Source organism: Mytilus edulis, chromosome 6 (assembly GCF_963676685.1).
Source record: "Mytilus edulis chromosome 6, xbMytEdul2.2, whole genome shotgun sequence".
Classification (NCBI taxonomy): domain Eukaryota; kingdom Metazoa; phylum Mollusca; class Bivalvia; order Mytilida; family Mytilidae; genus Mytilus; species Mytilus edulis.
Genome location: NC_092349.1, coordinates 64,495,267 through 64,519,036, shown reverse-complemented (window position 1 = coordinate 64,519,036; position 23,770 = coordinate 64,495,267). Strand labels below are relative to the sequence as shown.

Genomic DNA, 23,770 nt, shown 5'->3' with positions numbered 1-23,770 from the left:
TAGACTGTGTTGTTGCAGATAAAGTCGGGATTATGACGCATATCAATTATATTTTAATATAACACCAGTTTTAAACAGGACTGATGGAATATATATATAACGAATAAGATAGTAAGATACATGGCAAATTAAAAAAAAACAAACAATATGTATTATGAAGAACAGCTGACTTTTAACTGTTTTGACCATTCTGGAGGAGATGATGCAAATCCTAAAGCCTCAGCTTCGTCTTGGTATTTAAATGGTCTCTCTAATATCTTCAAAACTCGGTTTAAATATGTAAAATCGTTTTTCTCAACCTTTTCTATTACACTTTGTGCAATCCAGTTTCTAAGTATATATCGTGGGTTTGTATTGAGCATTATTTCTTGTCGTTCGTCTTCAGATTTTTGTTCTCTAAAAGATCGTTCTTTGTACATAGATATCCATTCTGTGTACCATTTATGCTTTGATAATTTTTTCAATGCCCAATAGAAGCTAGTGATTCCATAATCATTCAGCTTGTCGATAGGTAACTCTCCAAGTTGTCTAAATGTCATAGTGAAATCCGACTTAGTATCCGACATCATTTTTAACAAAATGGCTATCAGCTGCTCATCTTCTTCAATATTCTTAATATCAAACGTCAAACCTAACTTTTTAAGAAACAATTTCAAAAATTTTGTTTTATAAATATCAATATACCCGTTTAGAATTTGGCCAGCTTGTTTCCTTTGTTGTTGTGTTAATAATGGTTCCAAAGCTGCTCTTAGTTTATTAAGATTGAAGTAACCAACATCAGGTTGCTTCTCATAACTATAGCGACCTTCGTCGTCTGAAGTATTTGGGACAAAGTCTGGATTATATTCCTCCATGAATCCAAAAGGACCGTAGTCTATGGTTATAGAAAGAAGGCTGAAATTATCGGTATTGCATACGCCGTGCGTGAATCCCACTGATTGCCACAGAACAATCATATCAGCAGTTTGTTTTACTACTGTAGAAAAGAACTCAAGGTATCGATCAGCGCTACTTAAATTTATCGTTTTAAAATAATGCGAAATAACAAAATCTGTGAGATTCTTCAAGAGGTCGAACTCTTTAGAATCGGTTAGTATCTCTAATGACCCGATTCTAAACCACGATTCGGCTAATCTCATAACAATTGCACCGCGTTCAGTTCGACGATGGCCATCATAAAACATATCACGCACCACTGGATCATCGCTCACCAACAAAGTTGCAGCTCTGCTTGTTGGAATTCCTAAAATAGATGCAAAAGGAAAATTGAATACCATTTTTAAAGTATAATTGATTTTTTCTGATTTCATATATACTAATCTCATCCAATGCAAACATATTAAGTTCGAATTATAATTGCAACTAAATGTTTTGGACGACTGTGACATGAACTTCTACATCTGCAATCATGTATCTTTGTTTTGTGAATTCAAAAATCCTTAGTCCATAAAAAAACAATTTATACTATAAACCGAACCTATAACTTGATCTATTACTCATAATTAGAAACAGCTGACTATTATAAATTACAGTTCAGAAGTAATGAATGATGGACGGACGGACGGACGGACAAAGTAACTGAACAGCCCGAAAAACTTTGAAGCATGATAAAAAAAAAAAAAGTACATTTCAATATTATCTCAATAAACATTGATTTTGATAAGAACGCACATCTACATGCATTTGAACAATAAAACATTTCCAAGGACCCTTGGCATTACTAGGATACGGGAACTTAAATTCTGCTATCAACTAAAATAAAGGGGTGCCTATGCACCCGCAAACCAGATGTCAACTTTTAGAAAACAGAACATCTTCACAAACACATCTTATAAGGAAAACTTTGCTTTCATAGATGATAAATGACAGATTCTACTTACAATCTGAAAAGCTGAATGCATGGTTGTGAATGTAACTATAGAAAAAAAACAGAAGTCTAGAAATAAACATGTTTAAAATTTGACATTTAAACATCGTAAATATGCAAATCCACTGAAGCATTAAAATTATTGATGATATGATAACACGGTACACGTGCATATACAGGAACTTCAAAGACATGCACCTGGGACTTAGTCATAGACTTTTATAGTTACTAAAAATGAACAACATATAAATATAACATTCTAATAATTAGTCACAGGAAGTTGAAAAAACAACAGTTTATATATATGTTTTTCTGACACAAAAAAATATATGATTGATTGGCTAACCATGCTTATTGTTGCGTACTTTAAAACCTACAGTTACAAATATTTGAGCATATTTAACATGTTTAAGACGAGAACAATTTATACAATAAGTAGGCACGAATTTGGCCTGCTCATATTAAAATGAGGATATTGGATATGCATGATAAAGCAGAAAATGTTGCCTTGCAACAGGTCATCTAGCGACCCCAAATAGCTTACATAAGCATGCAAGCTGAATTGGCACTACCTACACGGCCGGGGCATTAAATTTAACATCTAAATTCAAACTAGATGCCGTGTCACTATCAAAAATACATATGTAAATGAGGCATGGGGCATGATTGACATTTGGGTGTTGTATGAGAAAAATATGATGCATGGGAGGCAAATGATGACAGCTAGACCCTTCATTTTGACGCTTGAAATGTATTCCATAGTTATCTAAGAATTACCACAATATATCATGGTCACTTACCAAGATAAAACATAGCCTCACTGCAGAGAAATTCTCTCACAGATGATCGTATCACAGCCCGGCCATCACCACGTCTTGAATATGGAGTCAAACCAGACCCTTTCAGTTGAAGTTCGTATCGCTCTCCACGTTGGTTGACATACAGCACGACCATCCCCTAGTTGTCCAGACCAATATCCAAACTGATGGCCTCCATATCTATGGGACAGCGAGGTTGTGAGCAATTTTTCACCTCCTGCAAATGCCACAAATTCACCTGTCAATGCAACGGTTGGGTCCAAGTCCAAAATGTTACGTAAAACATAATTTGACACTGCTGCTAATTGAACATTAGACTTCAAAGGAATCGGCTTTACTGCTGAAAATACACAGTCAGAAACTCTTCTAACATAGTTCCTAGTCTCCTTTTCTATAGGAAAAGATTGTTGTAGAAGTTGCTTCTTTGCAAGATTCCAGTCAGCAAAGTTCGCGTGTACTTTTAAATGTAAATGACAGGTGTCATACTTTATAAACTTTTCAAGCAGGTTGATGTTGTCACAAGCCAACTCCTTGCTTGTTTTAATGGTATTTGAAATAGTTAATAATGTTATCAATTGGAACACGTATTTCATAGCTACATGTATGTTTGTTTATAGTTGAGTTTTACTTGAAATTCTACCATCATGGAAATGCCCTGAGACGATTTTCTAAGATATGCCAGATCATGAAACTTTGCTATTTTCGAATTGATTTTTTTGTTTTTTAATATTAATGATTGTGTGTCAGACTATTGAATTCATATTTTAGCAAACATCCCAATATTTGTTGACATAAAATGCCAAACAACGAAAGATAGTATTCTTAAATAATTCAGTCAATACAAGAGAGATAACTCTACATGAAAATTAACATGGTTAAAAATGGCAATTACTTGTAGTCAGCTTGAAGACAAATTTAGATCCCAGCTTGGCGCCACACATGTTGTGAGTATTGTCTGAGAGTATTGTACAGTAAATATATGTAACAGCTAAAATCACAAACACTTGTCATTGCAGAAATGTTTTTAAAATATCCACTATTTAAAGTCAAAATCTAGAACAAGCTAACATTTGCAACGAGCATGACTAGTCAACTCAGGCACTTGTTTCTATCCATTGGAAGACCTATTATCAACGTATATTTACATACGTTGATAGTGGGTCTTCCAATGGAAAGAAACAAGTGCCTGTGCGAGTCAAGCCCTATGAATATACCTATATATCTGCTTTGCAAGAAAACAAATTTAAATTCAATAAAATAAAAAATAACGTTACTGTAGTCTGAGACTACTATAACACAGTAACCCTATACAAATCTTTAAAAAAAAATTATCCCTTTTTGTCCCAAATATTGTGGTCACATTAAAAAAGTTTCCCCCCTAGATAGATTTTTTTAATGTATAATAAAAAGGATGGGTCACCCTGCTATTTTTCAAGCTATGAGTTGTTGAAAATTTTCTAAATTTGCTTAGAATGATCATGCAAAAACTCATTTTTATGCATATGTAACGGGAATGAGTTTTCCCGAGTTCACGGAATATTAGAAAACAGAATACGTCGTTAATAATAATATAGATTTAATATCAGCCAAATAATTTAAGCACAGTTTACAATGAATAATACTACTTTAAATGTTTAGAATGGCGAAATGAGACATAATGGTGGTTACAAACGTAGTCTTAATAAAAATATCAACCTGAAGAAGGTGATGTTCAGTGTTTTCTTTCTCAGTCAGTTCGTAAGTGCAGAACGCAAAACTATAGTCTGACGTCATCAGACCGGCACGGGCCGGTCCTACCGGAAGAAGACCGGTAGGCCCGGTAACCTCATAACTAGCTACGGCCAGTACGGCAGTTTAGAAGCTATATCCTTTTTTAAAGTGGTTTTAATATGAATAATTTATAAGGTAAAACCAACCACCATTACACTCCCCCTCTCTTAAGACCTAATGTCGGGACGACATTAGTCCAACGATAAAATATTCAATAGAATAGATCAAAGTACATATAATATGAAAGCATGTAAGTAGATTTACCAAGTCCTTAATTATGTTTTAACTTTAGCACTTAATTAACATCAAAGAAAATCAATAAAAAATTTCATTTCCAAAACTATTTACCTTGATTTCTATTTAAATTTCTTAAATCAATTTGAATTCTTAGAAATTTTTATCACATATTTCAATTTCAAATTCAACAAAATACAGTCAATTAACTTTTCCAACCAACTTTCTTAATAAATATATAAATAATGAACACTCAACAATTTCACAATAAGTCAGTCATATATAATAACTATTGTTCCACAAAACAAAAGAATTACGGTTCCATATGTCTGAATTGCTGGTCCTTCCATTTTAATTCGGCAAGTTCTGTGAGTAAACGGCGATTCTCCACCTCAACCTCTCTCCTCTTCTTTCTTTCGACCTCAAGTTTGGAACCCTCTTTCCTGATAGTCTCTAACCTTTCCTTAGCAACCTGCCTCGTCCTTCCCAGAGAGTCCATACTATTTGATAGGAATAAAAGATATAAAGATAACTCAGTCTCACTCTCTGGGATGGCAGGCAGCTGAATCGGAGGGTAATCCAGGCAGGACGTCTGGCTGGAACTTTCAGTAATAGCAATGGCAGAATACCCAAAGGAGGTATTATAAGTCCTATCAATAGCTGTTGAAGTAGTAGCTGTACAAGTAGTCTCTGTTGCAGTAGTATCTGTAGAAGTGGTATATGTTGCAGTAGTGTCCGTGGAAGTAGTATATGTTGACGTAGTATCTGTAGAAGTGGTATCTGTTGCAGTAGTAGCGGTAGAAGTAGTGTAAGATCTTTTCTGATAATTAGACAAAGAAATTCTAGATGAAGTGGTTGGGAACTTCCTCGGAACTGACACTGTAAACTCAGGTCCATCATCCTCATTAGAAGGGTTGCCTGTAGCTGCTAGAACAGATGAAATTAGTGATATAGATGGAGTGGGTGATGATACCAGACGGACTGAAACTACGGAATTAGAGCCTAGGTGCTTAGTGGGATTCACATCTGAAGAAGCTGACTGCCGGTTAGAAATCACAACGGATGATAACTGCTTAGTAGACCTGACTGAAAGTGAAGATGAATCCTGAGCAGCTTTGTCTGAAGGTGAAGGTGATACTTGCTTGGCTGAACTTGTGTTAGATGAATTTTCTCTCTCTGTTGATCCGGCAGAATCAGGTACCAACACTCTGTTTTTGTATATAAAAAAACCAGGGTCAATAAACCCTTTGTTGTTCCTTTGTGTTTTTTGGCATTTCTCTACGGCAGACTGTATCAATCTCATATCTGTCATATAATGTTGGCGAACCAAATGGATTTTGATGTCATGTTTCCTTCTACAGGACGCTAAACAACCGGCTACTGAACATTCATACTTCACACACTTCATAGTGTGTTTTTCCTCCCAATGTCTCTGATACTTGGTTCTGTTTTCAAAGGACTTAGCGCCACAATCTTCCACCGGACATTGCATTCGTCCCCCAGGTTTAAAGAAAAATTCAATGCTTTTTGTCAGTTCCGACATCTCTGTATCCATTTCTTCCTCGTTGTATTCCAATACATCCTGATTTTCCATGCTGTGAATAAGAGAGATACTTCAAAAAATGTTTAGTATAATAGGTGTAAAAGTTTTTCTGGTTAGATTCCTACGATTTATACTTATTTTATTTTTATCTATCATTATGTAGACATCAATGCTGACTGTTCACATGCTATAAGAAGCGTTCCCAGCTTCCAAAATAATAAAATCAGGTTGACGTCTAACCTGACCTTATTCCCCTACCCTTACAAAAAGGCAGCTAAATTCTCCTATATATATCTGCACATTACCGAAAGCTCATACGAAAAGGCCCATGGTAAATAAAATGTACAAACGTACATGTAAATTCCTAGCATTCCCGGTCACAGCCTTATGATATATCTACATAATGTAGGTCTAAAGTTTATTCGGATATTACAAAAAAAAAACTATGTTCAAAAGATTTCATAAGAAAGCTAATTTATAGTGAAAATTGAAGTTTTGGTCGTATCAAGCGACCCCGTGTGCTGTATTTAGGAGAGTTAGGCCAACTAAAATTAATAAGTAGATTTTCATCCAAATTTTTGAAAAAAATGGGGCGGGTGGGAGGATTTTATTTTTTATTTTTTATTTCTTATGAAACCCTCTTGTGACTTGTTCTTCATATATGCATGTGTAATAATAAGCTTATATCATGTATATGCATGTATAAGGAATCGTACATATTTTTTCAAATCTTAAATAAAAATCTTTGATTGGCAACCACTGTTCTGCAATTGCTGCTTTAGAAACCTATTTTTGATAAACAGCAAAAACGTAGAGAAATGCTCTCTTCAGTTGGACTACCTTCACCAAATTATTTGTCTTTCTATTAAAGCGATGTTTTTGTCTCCATAAATTGAAACCAATATGCATTGGTATGCAACACAAGAATTATGAGTACAGAATAAAATGAAAACTCAAACAGTTTTGAAAATAATAGGGTTGGAGCTTTTATGATTCTTCTTATAGATGCAAATATAATTAATATGTAAAACATGAACTTAACGGAAAAGAAGAAGTTGTTTAATGACTCTATTGAGGGTATTGGGACAGAAGGTGTTTGCTGTTTGTCAACAAAAAATATCCAATAGCCATGGGTAAAGTGTATGTTTGCTGATTTTTTGAACTCAATATACTGTCATAAATCTAATAAGTTTGTGCTTGTGTCAATTTGTATAATCCAGTCATGCTTCTGTAACAATGTGTTCTACGATTCTTGCTCTTTGGATATAATTCACAGTCCAACATTCCTGACACAAAGTCATTTTATCTATAAAAAATCAACGGGTTTCTTATCACAGAAATGTGTGTCATGCCGGGAATCGTGTTCTTGAACACAGCGTATTACTTGATTATTTCATGCCCTTCTCGTAATCAATCTCTATTCTCGGTAGATGATTTTGTCATCATAGAGCTGCAGAATCATTTTAAATTACTGGAAGAAATACGAAAACCGAAATTTGCAACAGGAAGTTTTGAATGAAACGAAATTATTGACGGTTACCGGAAAAGGAAACGAACAAATCCGGAAATCGTAATTTTTTTAAAATAAAAAAAATTGGGGCGGGATGATTTCAGAGGGGCGGGCGGGGATGAAAATCTATCAATTAATTTTAATTGGCCTTATGTACAACATTGTCTTTATTCATGTTATTTTTGACTGTACAGTTATCTAAAACTGTTTCATCTTCAGTGTAAGAAACGGAATGGTGTTCTTCTGTGTTCAAGTTTACATGTTCCAGAGATCCTTGATCCATTAAGGTCGCGAGGCTTGAATCGACATTTGACAGTTCATTTTTGAAGCCGTTTCCTTCTACTCTTTTTAAATGGTCTACGTGTACGATTTTCATTTTCTTTGTTAGACTCGACTCGATCTGATAAGTGACCTCCGAAATTTTTCTTATAATTTTGTATGGACCGGTCCAACCGACGCCTAATTTCCGTTTTGCATGTGGGGGATACCAATACCACACTAACTGGTCCTTTTCGAAGGAACGAATTTTAAGCTTGACGTCGTAAAAACGTTTTTGTCGAAGAAAACTTGCTTCTAATTTCTCATGGGCAAAAGCAAAAGACTCTTGCATAGCATCCTTAATCCATTCTACATATTTAATAGGACATTCAAACTCTGTTTCACTAGGCGGTGTGCCAGCAATTATGTCTATAGGCAGACATACTTCCCTCCCCAACATAATCAAATTTGGTGTACACTTGGTACTTTCGTGTACCGCGGCACGATATGCCATCATTATAAAAGGCAAGTGGTCGTCCCAGTCTGTGCGATTTTCATCCACATACATTGCCAACATATTTTGGGCAGTATGGTTATACTTTTCCACCATACCGTCTGATTGCGGTCTGTATGGAGTAGTACGCGACTTTTCCACTCCTAGGAGTTTACAAATTTCCGAAAATAGATTAGACTCAAATTCTCTTCCTTGGTCAGTATGTATTCTTGTCGGTGCCCCAAATCTACAAATGAACTCAGTTACTAATTTGTCTGCTACCGCTTGCGCTGTATGATTTTTCAAAGCATACGCCTCTTTCCATTTACTGAAATAGTCTCCAATTACCATAATATATTCATTGTCGTTGTCTGTTTGTGGCAACGGCCCCATAATATCTATAGCAATACACTCAAGCGGACGAGTAACAGTGTAATGTTGCATGGGATACTTCCCCTTTCCTGGTCCCCTTTTCCGCTTCGCGCAAGAGGGACAAGTCTGACACCATCGACTTATATCGCTTGTCATACACGGCCAATAAAACCGTGACCTAACTTTATTTAAAGTTTTTTCCCGTCCTAAGTGACCAGCGGTCCGATTGTTGTGCAACTGGAGCATAATGTCCTTACGCAATTCTCTTGGTGCCACGAGTTGATTGGTAACCGAACCATCGATTTCAAAGAATTTACGACAGAGCAAATCATCACGGATGAAGAGCAAATCCCACTGCCGCAGTAAGGCAGACATATCCTGATCGGGAGTACTGATCTGTGGTTTTTCAGTACTGTGTGTAAGATAGTGCAATACAGTAGCTATATTACTGTCTTTGTGCTGCAGTCTAGGTATATCCTCTGCACCCCATTGTTGTACCCAGTTTGAATCGGACACGATTTTTGTCTTTGAAGTTGGTTGCTCTGAATCCCCTGAATTTGAGTTGATAGCGCTAACAGTGCACGGCATATTACTTATGCATTCTGAACAGTTATCACGTTTACAACGTCGTCTAGGCACTCGTGAAAGTGCATCTGCGTTCCCATGCGCGTTGCCCTTCCGATGTTGTATGGTCATGTCGTAAGTGTCTAACAGAGATATCCACCTAGCTACCATTCCTTCCGGTTCCTTAAAGTTTTTTAGCCAAACTAACGAGGAGTGATCTGTCCTCAGAAGAAAGTTTCTACCGTAGAGGTAATGCTTGAACTGCTTTACAAATACAACCACCGCTAAAAGTTCTCTGTAAGTTGTGCAATACTTTATCTGAGACCGTGACAGTGTTTTACTGCCATAAGCAATAACGCGCTCTTCTCCGTTTTGTACCTGCGAAAGGACAGCTCCGATACCGTAAAGGCTGGCATCGGTATCCAAAATGAATAAATCTTCGCGAGTTGGATATGCTAGAATCGGCGTTGTTGTTAAGGCATTTTGAAGGCGGTCGAAAGCGTCAACGCAACTCTCTGTCCACTTAAACTTTTGATTTTTCCGAGTGAGCTGGGTTAACGGGAACGCCACATCGGAAAAATTAGGAATAAATTTCCTATAGTACGACGCTATACCTAGAAAGCTACGGACATCACCAACGTTATGAGGCTTAGGCCAGTTTCTAATGGCCTCTATTTTTCCTGGATCGCACTGAACGCCAAACTCAGATACGATGTGTCCTAGATATTTTATCTCGTCCTTGAAGAAAGCACATTTCTTAGGTTTTAATTTAAGATTAGCACTACGAAATCGATCAAATACCGAAACTAAATTTTCTAATGTTTGTGTGAAAGTTTTTCCAAAAATAATAACGTCATCCAGATAGACAAGACATTTTTCCCACTGCAGACCTGACATTACTAATTCCATTAGGCGTTCGAAAGTCTTTGGACTATTGGCGAGGCCAAAAGGCATGTGTTTGAATTGAAAAAGGCCTTTATGCGTGATAAATGCCGTTTTCTCTCTGTCTTCTTGTTTTACAGAAACTTGATGGAAACTACTTGCCATGTCGGCCGTACAAAAATACTTAGCTCCAGACAAGGCGTCAAGGGACTCGTCGATGCGTGGTAAGGGGTAGGCATCCTTTTTCGTTATAGAGTTAATTTTTCTGTAGTCTGCGCAGAATCGAGTAGAGCCGTCAGACTTCTTCACCAAGACAATATTAGCGGCCCACGGCGAGTGACTTGGTTCGATAATGCCCTGATTTAGCATTTTATTAATTTCTGCTTCGGCTATGTCTCGCTGCATAATCGGTAATCGCCGTAAAGGCAATTTTATCGGTTTACTATCTCCGGTGTCGATTTCATGTCTAACAAGATCGGTGTGTCCCAACTTCCCATCCGGTCCGACAAAAATATCCGCGTATTGATAAATTACGCTCTCTAAGCGTTTTCGTTCCTCTGCTGATAATTTCTCGGAGCATCGCTCGACCAACGGTTGCAAATGCTCTGGTATTACAATTTCGGGCAAAGTAAAATTATCGTTTATTTGATTTCTTGATTCCAAATTGCAGTTTAAAACTTGTTCAATTGGTTGTACAGACCCTACTTGTACATTCTTTTTAAGAATTCTCGGATCCGCTGTAGGATTCAAAATTGAAAATATTACTTTTGATTTTGACAAATTAACCACTGACTTCGGCATTAGAAGATGAGTATCGCCCTTGAATTCAGGTAATGGTTCTAAGCAACCTTCAGGTTTCCCGTAAAAATTCCCCCTAATTTCCCCTTCTACAAAAACTTCAGATTTAGCAGGAATATGCACAGTATCTGTAAGATGGACCCTAGCACAGACATTATTAAACGTCGCGTGACGTTTTAATTTGACCTCAAATTTTGGTGATTTTAACCTTCCTTCTGCAGTGTCAATAGACACTCTGTTCGTACAAAGAAAGTCCATACCTAAAATACCCGAGAGTCCCCCCAGGCCGGCTACAATTACAGAATGTTCAAAATCATTTCCACCTAAACAAAGTGGAATTGTGGTCCTACCCATGACCTCCAGTGAATCGCCATCTGCAGTTGTGAGCTGGTTCGACACCCCCTTCAGTAACGACTTGCTTATGTTCAATTGCTTAAAAACTTCACTTGACAACAAAGTGACATCGGATCCTGTGTCAATTAACATACTAATGTCTGTGTTAAGCATTCTTACATTTGCATACCAACAATACTGTGAAATATTACATAACCTAATTAAAGACGACGGCCTTTCAAAATTTTCAAAACTAATAGGATTTGGGACTGAGTTTGTGGCCTCCAACTCAGTCCGGGCTAATTTAAAGGATCAGACTCAACAAGATTATCCCTCTGTACATTAATATTTTGATTCGAAGTCAAGCCTTCACGTTCAAGGACAGGACAGTCCTTCTTCATATGTCCTTCTTCCTTACAATAAAAACATTGTATTTTCCTCCTGTTTGTGTGATTCTTGTAAGGTTGCGCTCCCCTAAAATTTCCCTTATCTCTTTGACTTTGCATCATTGCTTGCATTGATTTTTGGATCTCCTGCATACCCTCAATTAGTTTAGAAAACATGGAGGTTTGCGAACTGTTATTGTCGGACCCTGAGTTTGCCTTAATTGACGTACACATGGGTGAAATATCCTCGTCCTTTGGTTTCCTTGCAAAAGGTTTATTTTGACTACCTTCAAATGCCTCAAATTCGAGTGCAAGTGATATTGCCCTATCAAGTGATGTTGGGTGGCAAAACTGGACATGTCTTTTGAGTTCTAGATTAGGTAGGCCTGAAATGTACTGCTCTATTATAAGACTTTCTCTTATATCAACAGGGATTGATGGAAATGCGTGGGTGGCCAATCGTTTTAGTGCATAACCGTAATCGGCTACTGACTCTTCTCCTTTCCGCCTTCTGTTCCTAAATTCACAACGGTAAGCTGTTTCTCTTTCAGGTGGACAGAACCTTTGGGTCAATGAACGTTTTAACCTCTCGAAATTAAACAATTCCTCCCTAGAGAGTTCACTAAGGGCACGCTGGGCATTCCCTCGTAGACACATGGTTAACTGGGCTGCCATTTCATCCTCGGACCACCTATTCCAAAGAGCTACTTGCTCAAAGTGGCATATGTAATCAGGCCATTCAGTATGTTTACCATCATATGTATCTGGGTCTTTTTGTTTCCTTGGCACCTGCATACTAGGTCGACTTTGATGCGAAGGCACATTTCTATTTTCTCCCAATGAAACCCTATCCAACATTTGATCTGGTCTCCTTCTATGTTGTATACCAACATTTGATGTTCCCGTATTTGTACAGTTATGATTACCCCCAAAAGATTCTCTATTTTCACCATTAAGGTGAACTTGTGAGAAACACGGACTGTGTTTGTTGTAGGAAGGAGTGAATCCCTTGTCCTGAAAACAATTATTGTTAATCTCCCGAAACCCACCCTGGTCTATTGTGTGGTAATTTTAGTTAGACAAACTTTGTGTTTGTTTTTGAGAATTAAAATTCCGAGAATCCTCACCCTGGTCTATTGTGTGATAATTTTGGTCAGACAAACTTTGTGTTTGTTTTTGAGCATAAAATTTCCGAGAATCCTCTCCCGGCAACACGTCCCTATCTTCAAATCTGACACGACTGTTGTATTGATCAGAACACGCACCTGATGAATATTTAAAATTTGTTTCCTGAGCATTTAACATTGTTTTACTCTTCAAAGGACGAGCCCCCAATGTAACGGGAATGAGTTTTCCCGAGTTCACGGAATATTAGAAAACAGAATACGTCGTTAATAATAATATAGATTTAATATCAGCCAAATAATTTAAGCACAGTTTACAATGAATAATACTACTTTAAATGTTTAGAATGGCGAAATGAGACATAATGGTGGTTACAAACGTAGTCTTAATAAAAATATCAACCTGAAGAAGGTGATGTTCAGTGTTTTCTTTCTCAGTCAGTTCGTAAGTGCAGAACGCAAAACTATAGTCTGACGTCATCAGACCGGCACGGGCCGGTCCTACCGGAAGAAGACCGGTAGGCCCGGTAACCTCATAACTAGCTACGGCCAGTACGGCAGTTTAGAAGCTATATCCTTTTTCAAAGTGGTTTTAATATGAATAATTTATAAGGTAAAACCAACCACCATTACACATAAAAAGAGATAGAATTTTGAAATTTTATAAACATGATAAAATGTGACAAGATATGTTTTATAATATGTTGAAAATAAAAAGAAAAATGGTGTTACTGAACTTTTTTTCTTGCTACAAGTAAAAATTTAAAATTTCCTACTGTGACCAGTATAATATTTTTACTAAAAGAGTTATCTCCCCTTAAATGACTCAGTTGAAAAAAAATGATTCTAAAACACAAATATTTGGTATTTGTTTAAATATTATGGGTAATGCAATAAATCAGCATGTTTTCTTCAAATAAATAAACAGTCTAACCAATAAAATTGCATATCTGTCTACAAATTTGCGATAGTACAATCCAAGATAGGAGTATACCATGTATTATAGTATTATTAAATAGTACCGACCGTGCAAGGGCTGTATAGCCAGTCAAGGTTGTTAAAAATCATTTGTTGTAGTGTTATAAATTCTGAAAATATGCATCTCAAATACAAGTGTCATTATCATTAATATGGTAACTTTCAAACCACAAACCATAAGTACAAATGGAGTATAACAATATGCTATACTATATGTTATTTTTTCCTTTTTTTGTCACATCAACTTATTACTTAGCACACATGTTCATTGTGATGTGAAATGTGTAATGTATACAGTGATATATGTGCCATATTACAGTTTTTACCCTGATTTTGTGGTTCACTAAACATAGATGCATCACAGTGGAGGATCCAGAACATTTCCTATGGGGGGACCGCTCCCGTTATGCTTCAGTGATTCCCTATATAATCAACCAAAATTTTCCTAGGAAATCCCCCCGCTCCTGGATCCGCCTATGCATCATAATATTCAAGATAGTGTGTGCAAGGCATTATGATATTCTGGGACATATATTCTTGTTTAAACTGATGTATTTTGTCTTATTGCTATGCATCAAATATTCCATAATGTTGTGAAGTATATTATCTATAAGTTTGATATTACTGAATACACTGAAAATTTACTAGTTTCCTTTCACTCTGCAGGATGTTGTGGACATGTCTGATGGCTGTGGTTCAAAGTTCAAAGCTATAATTGTATCACCTCAATTTGAAGGCAAACCATTATTACAAAGACACAGGTAATTGATCATGTTGAAATTGATATAAAGTAAAGAGATATCGAATGGGATGTAAATTTTTTTACATGTATATTTATTTAGATATAGGAAGATGTGGAATGAGTGTTAAATGAGACAACTCTCCATCCAAGTCACAATTTATAAAAGTAAACCATTATATGGGTCAAGGTACAGTCTTCATCACGGAGCCTTGTATTGAAAAGCTTGATGCTAACATTTTGCATTTAATTGCCATGCAGTTAACTTGAGCAAAAATAGAAAGAAAATGCAGGATTTTGATGAGTTAATTAGAAAGTTATAAAAAGTGTTTGTGACTAATGGCCTTTGAATTGCACTTGTGTGAAGAAAAATGCAAGTTTGAAAATTTCACTTCTTTAGCTGTTATAAGGTTTATTTCCTATACAAAAATAGGCAGGAGTTTATATTTGAAATATTTTTTGCGATATATATTTTGAAGATATGCACCTCAAACACAAGTGTTATTATCATAAATATGGCCTTTGATACTACAAATCATCACTTAGTGATTACTGTAGGAAATCAAATATCAGAGAGAAAAAAAAATGTTTGCCCTAAAAAAAAAATAGTTAAACAATAATAATAATAATAAAAAAACAGTTATGCAGTTATTATTTCATGGTGTAGTTTTATTGATCTAGATATTGGTAAGACTGACTTAAATCTTTCTGAAGTGTCTGACCACAGTGTATTATACATAAATAAAATCTTGTTTTTATTTCCAGATTAGTGAACTCTACCATTGAAGAAGAAATGAAAATCATACATGCATTTGAAATGAAAACTTGGACACCTGAGCAGTATGAAAAACAGAAGAATAATGCTGGATGAGAGAACATTTGTATCACCGACTCCTGTGCTATGACAGCTCCAAGATTGACATTAATTGGATGGCAGTTACAACAACTTAGAAATAAATAATCATTGATCAATTACAAATGTTTTACATTTTATCATTTCAGTCATAATTTACAACAAGAATTGTTACTGTGCAGTAAAGTTAACTTGCTTTTTCTTAACCTTGAATTTGCACCATAGATCCATAGTGTATTGAAATTTTGGTGAACATCAAAAAGTACATTACAGTGCACAAAGTCATGTTAGAGAACGTTTTCCACATTTTTCTTCTTCATACTTGAATATTTTGATTAGATGTTTGGTATTTAGCTGTACCGTGACAAGTTGCATATCAAGTTCGAATTTGGATTGTGTCTGATGATCTTGTGCAGAGTTATGGTTCTTGGACTTAAAAATTCAGTTTCCAAAAAAAAAATTCATCATGCTTGAAGATATTGATTTGATATTTGGTATATACATTGTACATGTAGTATTACCATGACCAGTTACTGATAAAGTTCTATTTTTGTTTGGTTCCAATGAAGTTTTTGCAGAGTTAATATGGTCCTGTGACTTAGAAAATTCATGCAAATAATCAGTTTTTCACATTTTTTGTCATGATTGAAGATATTGATTTGAAATTTGTGTAATAGTTACACCATGACATGTTTTACATCATTATGAAGTAAGCATTCTTATCCAGTAGAATGCCCTTCAATACTCTTAGAATAGTTGTTCAAATATATCTGTATATTCAATATTGTTGCAGATCAGTGTTTCATTGTATTTCCATTTCATAAATGGAAATACAATGAAACATTTTATCGAAATTTATATCGATTTAGACCTTTTATATTGATAATGATTATGCAGTGAAATAATCATTGCAAGTTAATTTCTGCTGTGATTCCTTGTTTTAAAAAAATAGAATCCAACTTTTGTTGATCAGGAATTAATGACCCCTGGAACAAACTGAAGAGAAATTGTGAACTTAATTTCTGGATTCCATGTCAGAATCTTTCATAATAATGGCCAATACAGTCAAATCATACAATAACTGCCAATCATGCTGGTGCCTCAATCCTTAAAAATCTGACCAAGTCAAAAGATGAAGCTAGTAATATACATCATTGGTCCCTTGCTTTTACACAAAATAAGGTTGATTTGAATAGCGCGCAAAAGTGACTAAAGCCACCAAAATCCTAGCTTAAACCCTGCATTTATCACGTTTCAAAGTAGATTTGTTACAATTGCCTTTCAGACACTCAGGCACATGTGACCAAGGAAAATAGTGTACACAACCATAGTCTAAAATGGTTAGTATACAATTGAAATATTGTTGCATGAAGATCTACCCCATATTTTTTGTCCAACTGAAACATTATGACAAGATCACTGATTTATATAAAGGAAGTTGAAGTCTGGTGAACATATATTCTTTGCAAGGATCTCATATACCAAGTATAGTTATCCATTATCATTATACTAGTATACATATTTTTAAGGGGCCAGCTGAAGGATGCCTACGGGTGTGGGAGTTTCTCTCGCTTCATTGAAGACCCATTGGTGGCCTTTGGCTGTTGTCTGCTCTGTGGTTGGGTTGTCGCTTTGACACATTCCCCATTTCCTTTCTCAATTTTATCATGTAACTCAAAACAAGTAAAAATTTCACATGAAAGCTAAACTTTGTATCACCTCAATTTGAAAAGACCGAACAAAGAAACATTTTTTCCAAGTAGTAACTGAACTTTTTTTGTGCTGATGAGATGTACATGTAAAGCAATCACCAATCATCTAATATGAACCATGAAAATGAGGGAAAAGACAATGGACATAAGACATATTTGAACAAAAAAGTCATATGTTTTATGTAAATAATCTGCATACGAGATAAAGGGAGACAAATACATGTAAAAATAATTTTTATTTCAGGGGCAATAGCTTATTATTTTCAGTGTTTTATCATTTTCAGGGGATCAATATTGTAAATTCATTTTTTTATTTTTGCTACTTATTTTTAATACATTTCAGGGGAAATAACTTCATAACAAATCAAAAGATTTCCATAAAATTTTCAGGGTCAATACATGTTGTTGAAAAAGGGGTTCATTTAGTTTCAGCGGAGATAACTGACCAGCCTGATGTTACTTTATTTGTGTAATACGTCCCAATAGCAGAATCAATAATTAGTTCATTCATAGAAAACACATATTTTCATTAATCTATAATCAATTGGGCTTATAAGAACAGGACTGAGACTTTGATTTAAGAGATTTGGAAGAGAAATAAAAAACTAAATTTAATTATTACAATTTTATGTGTTCATCACATTTCATAAGTGTACATAAAAAAGCTCCCATAGATATATTTACAGATTTGAAGAGCACTGATTCTCAGTAGAAATTACATGAACTAAAATCAAGGTATTAGAATACTGGGACAATAAATATTCTTTAGATAGCTGTTCTCTATCAATGAAATTGTAATGTTACTCTCTCAATCAATTTATAATTCTTGAAAAGTCTTCAAAAACATAAACACTCTTTTTTTTCAGTCTATTTCTTTCCTTTCTTGCCACCTCCTTTCTTCTTCCTGGCTTTAAGTGCTTTACGGACTTTGAATGACCTCCAGAAAGCTTGGACTGTTGTAGCAGCTTTGACCATGAGAGCCATCTCACGCTCAGCAGCTTCACGTTTCTCACGGGCCAGTCTCCTCTCTTCCTGAATCTGGTCGTACTCAGCTGACATAGTTTTAAATCTTTCTTCTACTTCATCTAACTGTTTCTTCTGAGCATTATATGCAGCTTCTATTTCTTCATATTCCTCCTGAAATATAAGGATAACACAAGATTATTAGTTGAATCCTCCCATTTTACTGTTTACAAAGATTTAAGATGTAAATGTTTGACATGACAAATAATTTGTTCTGAATGATGATAATATTCTAAATGTACAGTTCGTTTTTATTGTGCTTTTGACCTACTTTCAAATTGAAATATAAGATTTATTTATTCTATAGTAAAAATTTGGTCATGAAAATTAATTGTTGTCACTTATTAATATATATAGCAGTCAATCTGTAATGAAATACCCAATACTAACTAGATAATGTTGCAATCCGATTAAAATACAGATCTGTAGTCCAGGCTACACTTTCAGGGATCTGACAAAACTATGTTTTACTTTCGGTTCCGGTAATCAGCCTTCAAATTTTTGGAACAGACTTGATAAAAAAATCACAAATTTACAAATGAGAAAGTCTAGTGTAGTTAAGTTTTCATTTAGAACTTCCGTCTATTCTGATAAAAATTTATTTGAGTGTTCATATCTGTATTGTATCCATTTATAACTTTGCATTGCTTTGAAATGCATTCAAACTTTTCTATGCAGTCTTCAACACCCTGCTTAGTAGCAGTTGTAGGTGAATTCAAAGTGTAAAATTGAGAATGGAAATGGGGAATGTGTCAAAGAGACAACAAACCAACCATAGAGCAGACAACAGCCAAAGGCCACCAATGGGTCTTCAATGTAGCGAGAAACTCCTGCAACCCAGAGGTGTCCCCCAGCTGGCTTCTAAACAAATATGTATACTAGTTCAGTAAAAATGGACGTCATACTAAAACTATTTATTTCATATATGACTGAAATTACCTGTCTCTCATTCATTTCGCCATCATATTTCTGAATTAAACCTTCAACTTGTGACTCCACCTTAAACTTCATCTGTTAAATATAAAATAATATTACTGTAATTTAAGAAATTTGTAATATACATGTAAAGCTATGCAATCAGGAGCCAATTAGTTGTTCTCTGTCTGCCAATTTTTGGTTCATATCTTTTATCGGGCTGATATTTTTTTCTTCATGTCATGCTTTTATTATGTTAATCATTCTCGTAGATAATAACTATATAAATCTTAAATTGCTACAGTATTTGATTTACAGTGGCCTTTGTTTACATCCACTATCTTTGTTTTCGAACGGATTGTAATTGTCTCATAATTATACATTTTAAGTACATGTACACAGTAATCATATACCCAATCTTAATATTTTTAAATCAGAATTCAACATCATGTGAAATCTGAATATATGTAAATTTTTCAATGATAAATTCAGCTAAATTCAATGTATGCATAATCATGCTAATGTCATCTTTGAATTTGGTACCAAAAAATTGAATAAATAGCAGTTTGAAATGATAAATGTCATTGTATTGGTTATTTTTATAGGCCAGTTATTATATTATTAATACTACAATAGAATTATTTTGACTTTGTTCAACAAGATTTATATATATCTTGTAACATAATATGGCATTTTTCCTTTGAAGTTTTTACGTGATATTCTGCTTAATAGTTCGGTTTCTGAAAAACCATGGTTATTATAGAAAGATTGATATGTTATTCCATTAAAAAAAGTCATGACATACTTTGTGCTTGCAACTTCATGTAGATAGGTGGAGTTTAGACTATGGTTTAATCTGATATTTTTCATGTTAAACCATGATTTAAACCCTGCCTCTTTGTTACGACTCTGTTCTGAATGAACCGGCTGATTTTCGAAAAAATTGACTGGATTGATTTTCACGTGCACACGTTAAGCAGGGGGCTGGAACAACATTCCCACTGGGTTTTTATTGGATAAAAAATCACCAGGCCACTTTTGAATGATGTTACAAAACATATACACCACGCCTTACTCATTAACATATTTACATGTATAGAACTCATCCTGCGGATTCGTCGTTTAAATATGCTAACTCGTAAATAGCATTGTATATATTATACTAATGCTACATGTATGTATTTGAGATATTTACAGCATCAAAATGTATCTTACCCTTCTTAGATCTTGTTCCTTTTCTCTATGCTCCAATACAAGGTTTTGAAGCTGGGTTTTAAGTTGTACTATTTCATTCTGCAGCCTTTGTACTTTGCCTTCATGGTTCTTTTTATCAGCTGATTCTTGTTTGTCCTGTTCATTCTTAATCCTTCCTATATTTTCTTTGGAAAAGTTTATAATCTGTTGTAACTCTGTCTGTAGCTTTTTTATTACATCATTTTTCTTCTTCATCTATAAAAGAAAGAAAGAATCTTTATACACACATGTTTAAAAGAAATAATCTAGCTGGTATCTATGACATGTATGATATGAAATAATGTGTCATATCATTATACAATTTATATTATTATAATGTGTTTAAATTCATACATACATGTATACATTTTGAACTTAAATAAAATAATGTGATGTGCAATAAATAGAACTTCTTGCCAACCCCTATTACTATAACACAAACTGGTCAGACTATAAACATCACTAGGCGCTGTTAATTATGTGTATTGTCATCATATCTTCTATAATTTTCTGTATAACTATTACTGTTGACAATAACTCTTTTACAGACTACAATAATTTGTTTCTGCTGTTTGTGCTACATGTACATGATGATTGTGAGTATATATTGCTAATTTATTCACACAATTTTGTGGTGGCAACATATACATGTATCTGTAGTTGAAAGTCATTAAAATTTTAAAATGTTTCTCTTTTACAATAAAGGTTCTCTTTGCAAAAGTTAGACATCATTGTAAACCAAGTGAGGCAAATTATAGTATTCTTTTTAAATTTTATGAGACATGTTTGATTATATATAGTTTTACATGTTTTTGAGTTTAAAATATTGATTCAAGAATCTTAAAAAAAATTCAACTTCTGTAACTTTATAACTAAAAATGGAGAACATTTTATCATTGAGAATGCCAGTATGATTTGAAATACAATAATTCAGTGCTCTTAATAAATGCATATCATCCACAATGTATCAATAAACATGATGCATGTAGACTGACATGTTGGAGTCAAAAAATTTGCCAAGTATTTTTAAATCCATCTAAATATTATACCTCTTCTTCCTTATCAGCAACTGCAGCATCAAGTTCTTCTTCCATCTTTGCAATGATAGTAGCATTGTTTCTCTCTCTTTCTGAAACTTCCTGGATGTAAGCCATTCTCTCTTTTTCTTCCTCAGGTGTTGTTAACAGTTTATTCAGTAAGATATCTCTCAAATCATTCATGTAAGATAAAAGCTGGGTACTCTCTTTAGGTCGTGCATGAAAGTGGGTCTTAACAGAATTAAATGCACTACCATTTATTTGAAATTGTCTGAGAATGTTTTTGCATGAGGAACTAAGTTGCTGAGCTACCAGACTCAAATTCCGCATTGTACGTTCTGTTTGGCTGTCAAAACTAGCAACAGAAGGATTAGATCTTCGACTGCTAGCACTACTACCTCTAGATGGAGGCTTATTAACAGGACTCTGTGGGGGACTTTGGCCTCCATAAACGGAATCTTCATCTTCGTCATCTTCAGCAGTAGGTTGAGTTTCATTCATATCATTTTGTTGCTCTTGTGATGCATCACTTCTGACAGAACTGGCTGATCGTATTCTATTCCTTTGCATTTGCCTATCAAGCTGTTCTTTGATCTCATTGTAACTACCGATTATAATACTGTGGTTCTCTAGCAAGCTGCAAAGTTCTACCCCAAAGCTTATTCGAAATCTGTCCAAATTTTCAAGAATGTATGGGATCATTGAGGAAATTTCTATTCTTTGTATTGTGTCCTCAAATACTGACATAACACGCTGTGCTTCAACTGTGGCTATTTTTTTTCTTGCAGGTTCTAATGCCCTCGCTGGATCTAAACGGAGTCTGTTTCTTATTTTCCCTGGTCCTCCTTTTTGAGGGGGTACGGGAACTGTTAGTTTCATGTTTAAAATTGGCTCTGTGGCAATTGAACCTGTTAATGTCTGTGTTCGCATTGCTGTGGTGGCCATTTTCGCACAATATAACGGCGATAACAACGTTTACAATAGGCTTATATGTATATAATTCCTAATTTACATCGTCAACATTACCAATTCACTGTTTATCGGTCTTGCAGCCGCATTACATTGAATTTGTTTAATACGCATTCCCTAGCAACAAATAGTACTTCTACAATTTCTGTGTCTCTCTTTTTTGAATAGCATAAATCTACAAAATAGTTCGATGAAATGAAAAATACAGTTTTAAAAAAAAGAAAAAAAAAGAAGATATTAGTCTCCTAAGGGAATAAAGCAAAAAATGTTGCTCATGATTTTATTAAGTTGTCATGGAACTACTTTTAAGCGGAAATAACCTTTGTTCGGAATATTTTTAGAATACACATGATACATTCGCAATCCTCTATACTTATCCTTGATTATCAAAAATGAAAACAATATGGCGGGTAATATTGAAAGTCCCCTATTAATCAGAAATGAAAATGGATTTTCACCCTCAGGTATTTATTATTAATGTGCATCTCTTTTTGAAACACTTAAGATTGACTATTTATACTGGCTAGTGACATTGCATTTTAATTGCTACATTGAAAAAATAGTGTTGCGGAAAGTCAGTGAGATAATAGTTTATTTTTGAGTAGATAACAAGGGTTAAATTAGTCCAAATGAACCAGTGATAAATAAAACCTGACAAGTTTGAAAATACACAGTCACTTCCATGATCCAAAGAAAGAGACGCACAGCCTGTCAACTGTCACAATATACCACACTAGTCACTAATGCTTAAGCATGAAAGCAAATTTACAAAATTTTGAGAAAATTGATTTGGCAGGTAAGATTCAATTATTGCAGGGTGTGTTTTTATTGGGTAGTTTGATGCCCTGATGTCAGTGTCGTTTCCTAAGACACATTAATTTGGTTTCCAGACAATAACTTTAGTTTAAGTGAATAGATCTGTATGAAATGTATTCAGAAGGTTCAAATCCACAAAAAGGAAGGTTAGGATTTATACACCTTATCGCTATTCCCGGCTGACCCGTCCGCTTGAACTTTTGACGTCAACAACAATCACTTTTCCATTGTGGCGTCAGACATTTTGTTTTATGAAGTCAAAATTTTACGGGAACCTGTGTGATTTCCAGCAATAGCGATAAGGTGTATTATGGGGATGATGGTCCCAACCGTTTTAATAGATAAAAGGGGCCCAAAACAAGCATTTTTCTAGTTTCAAAATAATTTCTAGTGTATTAAATATTTTGATTGCTCTGAAATTGTACCACAATGTTTAATACCACAAGTAGAAGGCTGGAATTTATTTTGCACGGTTTTGGTGCCAACAGTTTATAAACCTAAGGGCCAAAAACAAGTATTTTTGTAGTTAAATCCAGGCAATAA

At 34.8% G+C, this 23,770-nt stretch overlaps 5 protein-coding genes across 9 annotated transcripts in view; 2 read left to right on the top strand and 3 right to left on the bottom strand.

Annotated features, from left to right (window-relative positions):
• Positions 1-108: 108 nt before the first annotated feature.
• LOC139528110 (protein adenylyltransferase SelO-like) lies at positions 109-3,368 on the bottom strand. Its single transcript, XM_071323940.1, is given in 3 exon segments — positions 109-1,243; positions 2,668-2,807; positions 2,809-3,368. Coding segments are annotated over 3 exon segments (1,701 nt in total). The 5' UTR covers positions 3,279-3,368; the 3' UTR covers positions 109-152.
• Positions 3,369-3,483: 115 nt separating this feature from the next.
• LOC139528111 (bolA-like protein 2) lies at positions 3,484-15,635 on the top strand. Its single transcript, XM_071323941.1, has 3 exons — positions 3,484-3,629; positions 14,597-14,691; positions 15,435-15,635. Exons 1-3 carry the CDS (start codon positions 3,567-3,569, stop codon positions 15,538-15,540), a joined length of 264 nt encoding a protein of 87 aa, XP_071180042.1. The 5' UTR covers positions 3,484-3,566; the 3' UTR covers positions 15,541-15,635.
• LOC139528109 (uncharacterized) lies at positions 4,245-13,537 on the bottom strand. The gene is made up of 2 exons (XM_071323939.1): positions 13,356-13,537; positions 4,245-6,284 (listed from the first exon to the last, which is right to left on the bottom strand). Exon 2 carries the CDS (start codon positions 6,281-6,283, stop codon positions 5,003-5,005), a length of 1,281 nt encoding a protein of 426 aa, XP_071180040.1. The 5' UTR covers position 6,284; positions 13,356-13,537; the 3' UTR covers positions 4,245-5,002.
• Positions 15,636-17,844: 2,209 nt separating the features above from the next.
• On the bottom strand, positions 17,845-22,516 carry LOC139528138 (dynein regulatory complex protein 10-like). The gene is made up of 4 exons (XM_071323981.1): positions 21,455-22,516; positions 20,388-20,621; positions 19,197-19,268; positions 17,845-18,371 (listed from the first exon to the last, which is right to left on the bottom strand). Exons 1-4 carry the CDS (start codon positions 22,385-22,387, stop codon positions 18,102-18,104), a joined length of 1,509 nt encoding a protein of 502 aa, XP_071180082.1. The 5' UTR covers positions 22,388-22,516; the 3' UTR covers positions 17,845-18,101.
• Positions 22,517-22,752: 236 nt separating this feature from the next.
• The window catches only part of LOC139528137 (two pore channel protein 1-like), a 28,537-nt gene continuing 27,519 nt past the window's right edge, over positions 22,753-23,770 (top strand). For 4 of the 5 annotated variants that reach the window (XM_071323980.1, XM_071323977.1, XM_071323979.1 and 1 more), the window contains exon 1: positions 22,753-22,875. In XM_071323980.1, the coding sequence (XP_071180081.1) occupies positions 22,815-22,875 (61 nt within the window). In that variant the 5' untranslated portion in view covers positions 22,753-22,814. Of the gene's footprint in view, positions 22,876-23,033; positions 23,208-23,770 lie in introns of those variants that run through there. The other variant, XM_071323976.1, reaches the window with a different exon arrangement.

What these genes read in the sequence shown, in the direction of transcription:
- LOC139528109 (XM_071323939.1), bottom strand. Translation starts at nt 6,283, where the DNA reads ATGGAAAATCAGGATGTATTGGAATACAACGAGGAAGAAATGGATACA.
- LOC139528138 (XM_071323981.1), bottom strand. Translation starts at nt 22,387, where the DNA reads ATGGCCACCACAGCAATGCGAACACAGACATTAACAGGTTCAATTGCC. An exon ending in TTGCTGATAAGGAAGAAGAG is followed by an intron (nt 20,622 to 21,454) that starts GTATAATATTTA and finishes TTTCTTTTATAG; the next exon opens with ATGAAGAAGAAAAATGATGT. An exon ending in GCGAAATGAATGAGAGACAG is followed by an intron (nt 18,372 to 19,196) that starts GTAATTTCAGTC and finishes CTTATATTTCAG; the next exon opens with GAGGAATATGAAGAAATAGA.
- LOC139528111 (XM_071323941.1), top strand. Translation starts at nt 3,567, where the DNA reads ATGGCAATTACTTGTAGTCAGCTTGAAGACAAATTTAGATCCCAGCTT. An exon ending in AGCTTGGCGCCACACATGTT is followed by an intron (nt 3,630 to 14,596) that starts GTGAGTATTGTC and finishes TTCACTCTGCAG; the next exon opens with GATGTTGTGGACATGTCTGA. An exon ending in CCATTATTACAAAGACACAG is followed by an intron (nt 14,692 to 15,434) that starts GTAATTGATCAT and finishes TTTTATTTCCAG; the next exon opens with ATTAGTGAACTCTACCATTG.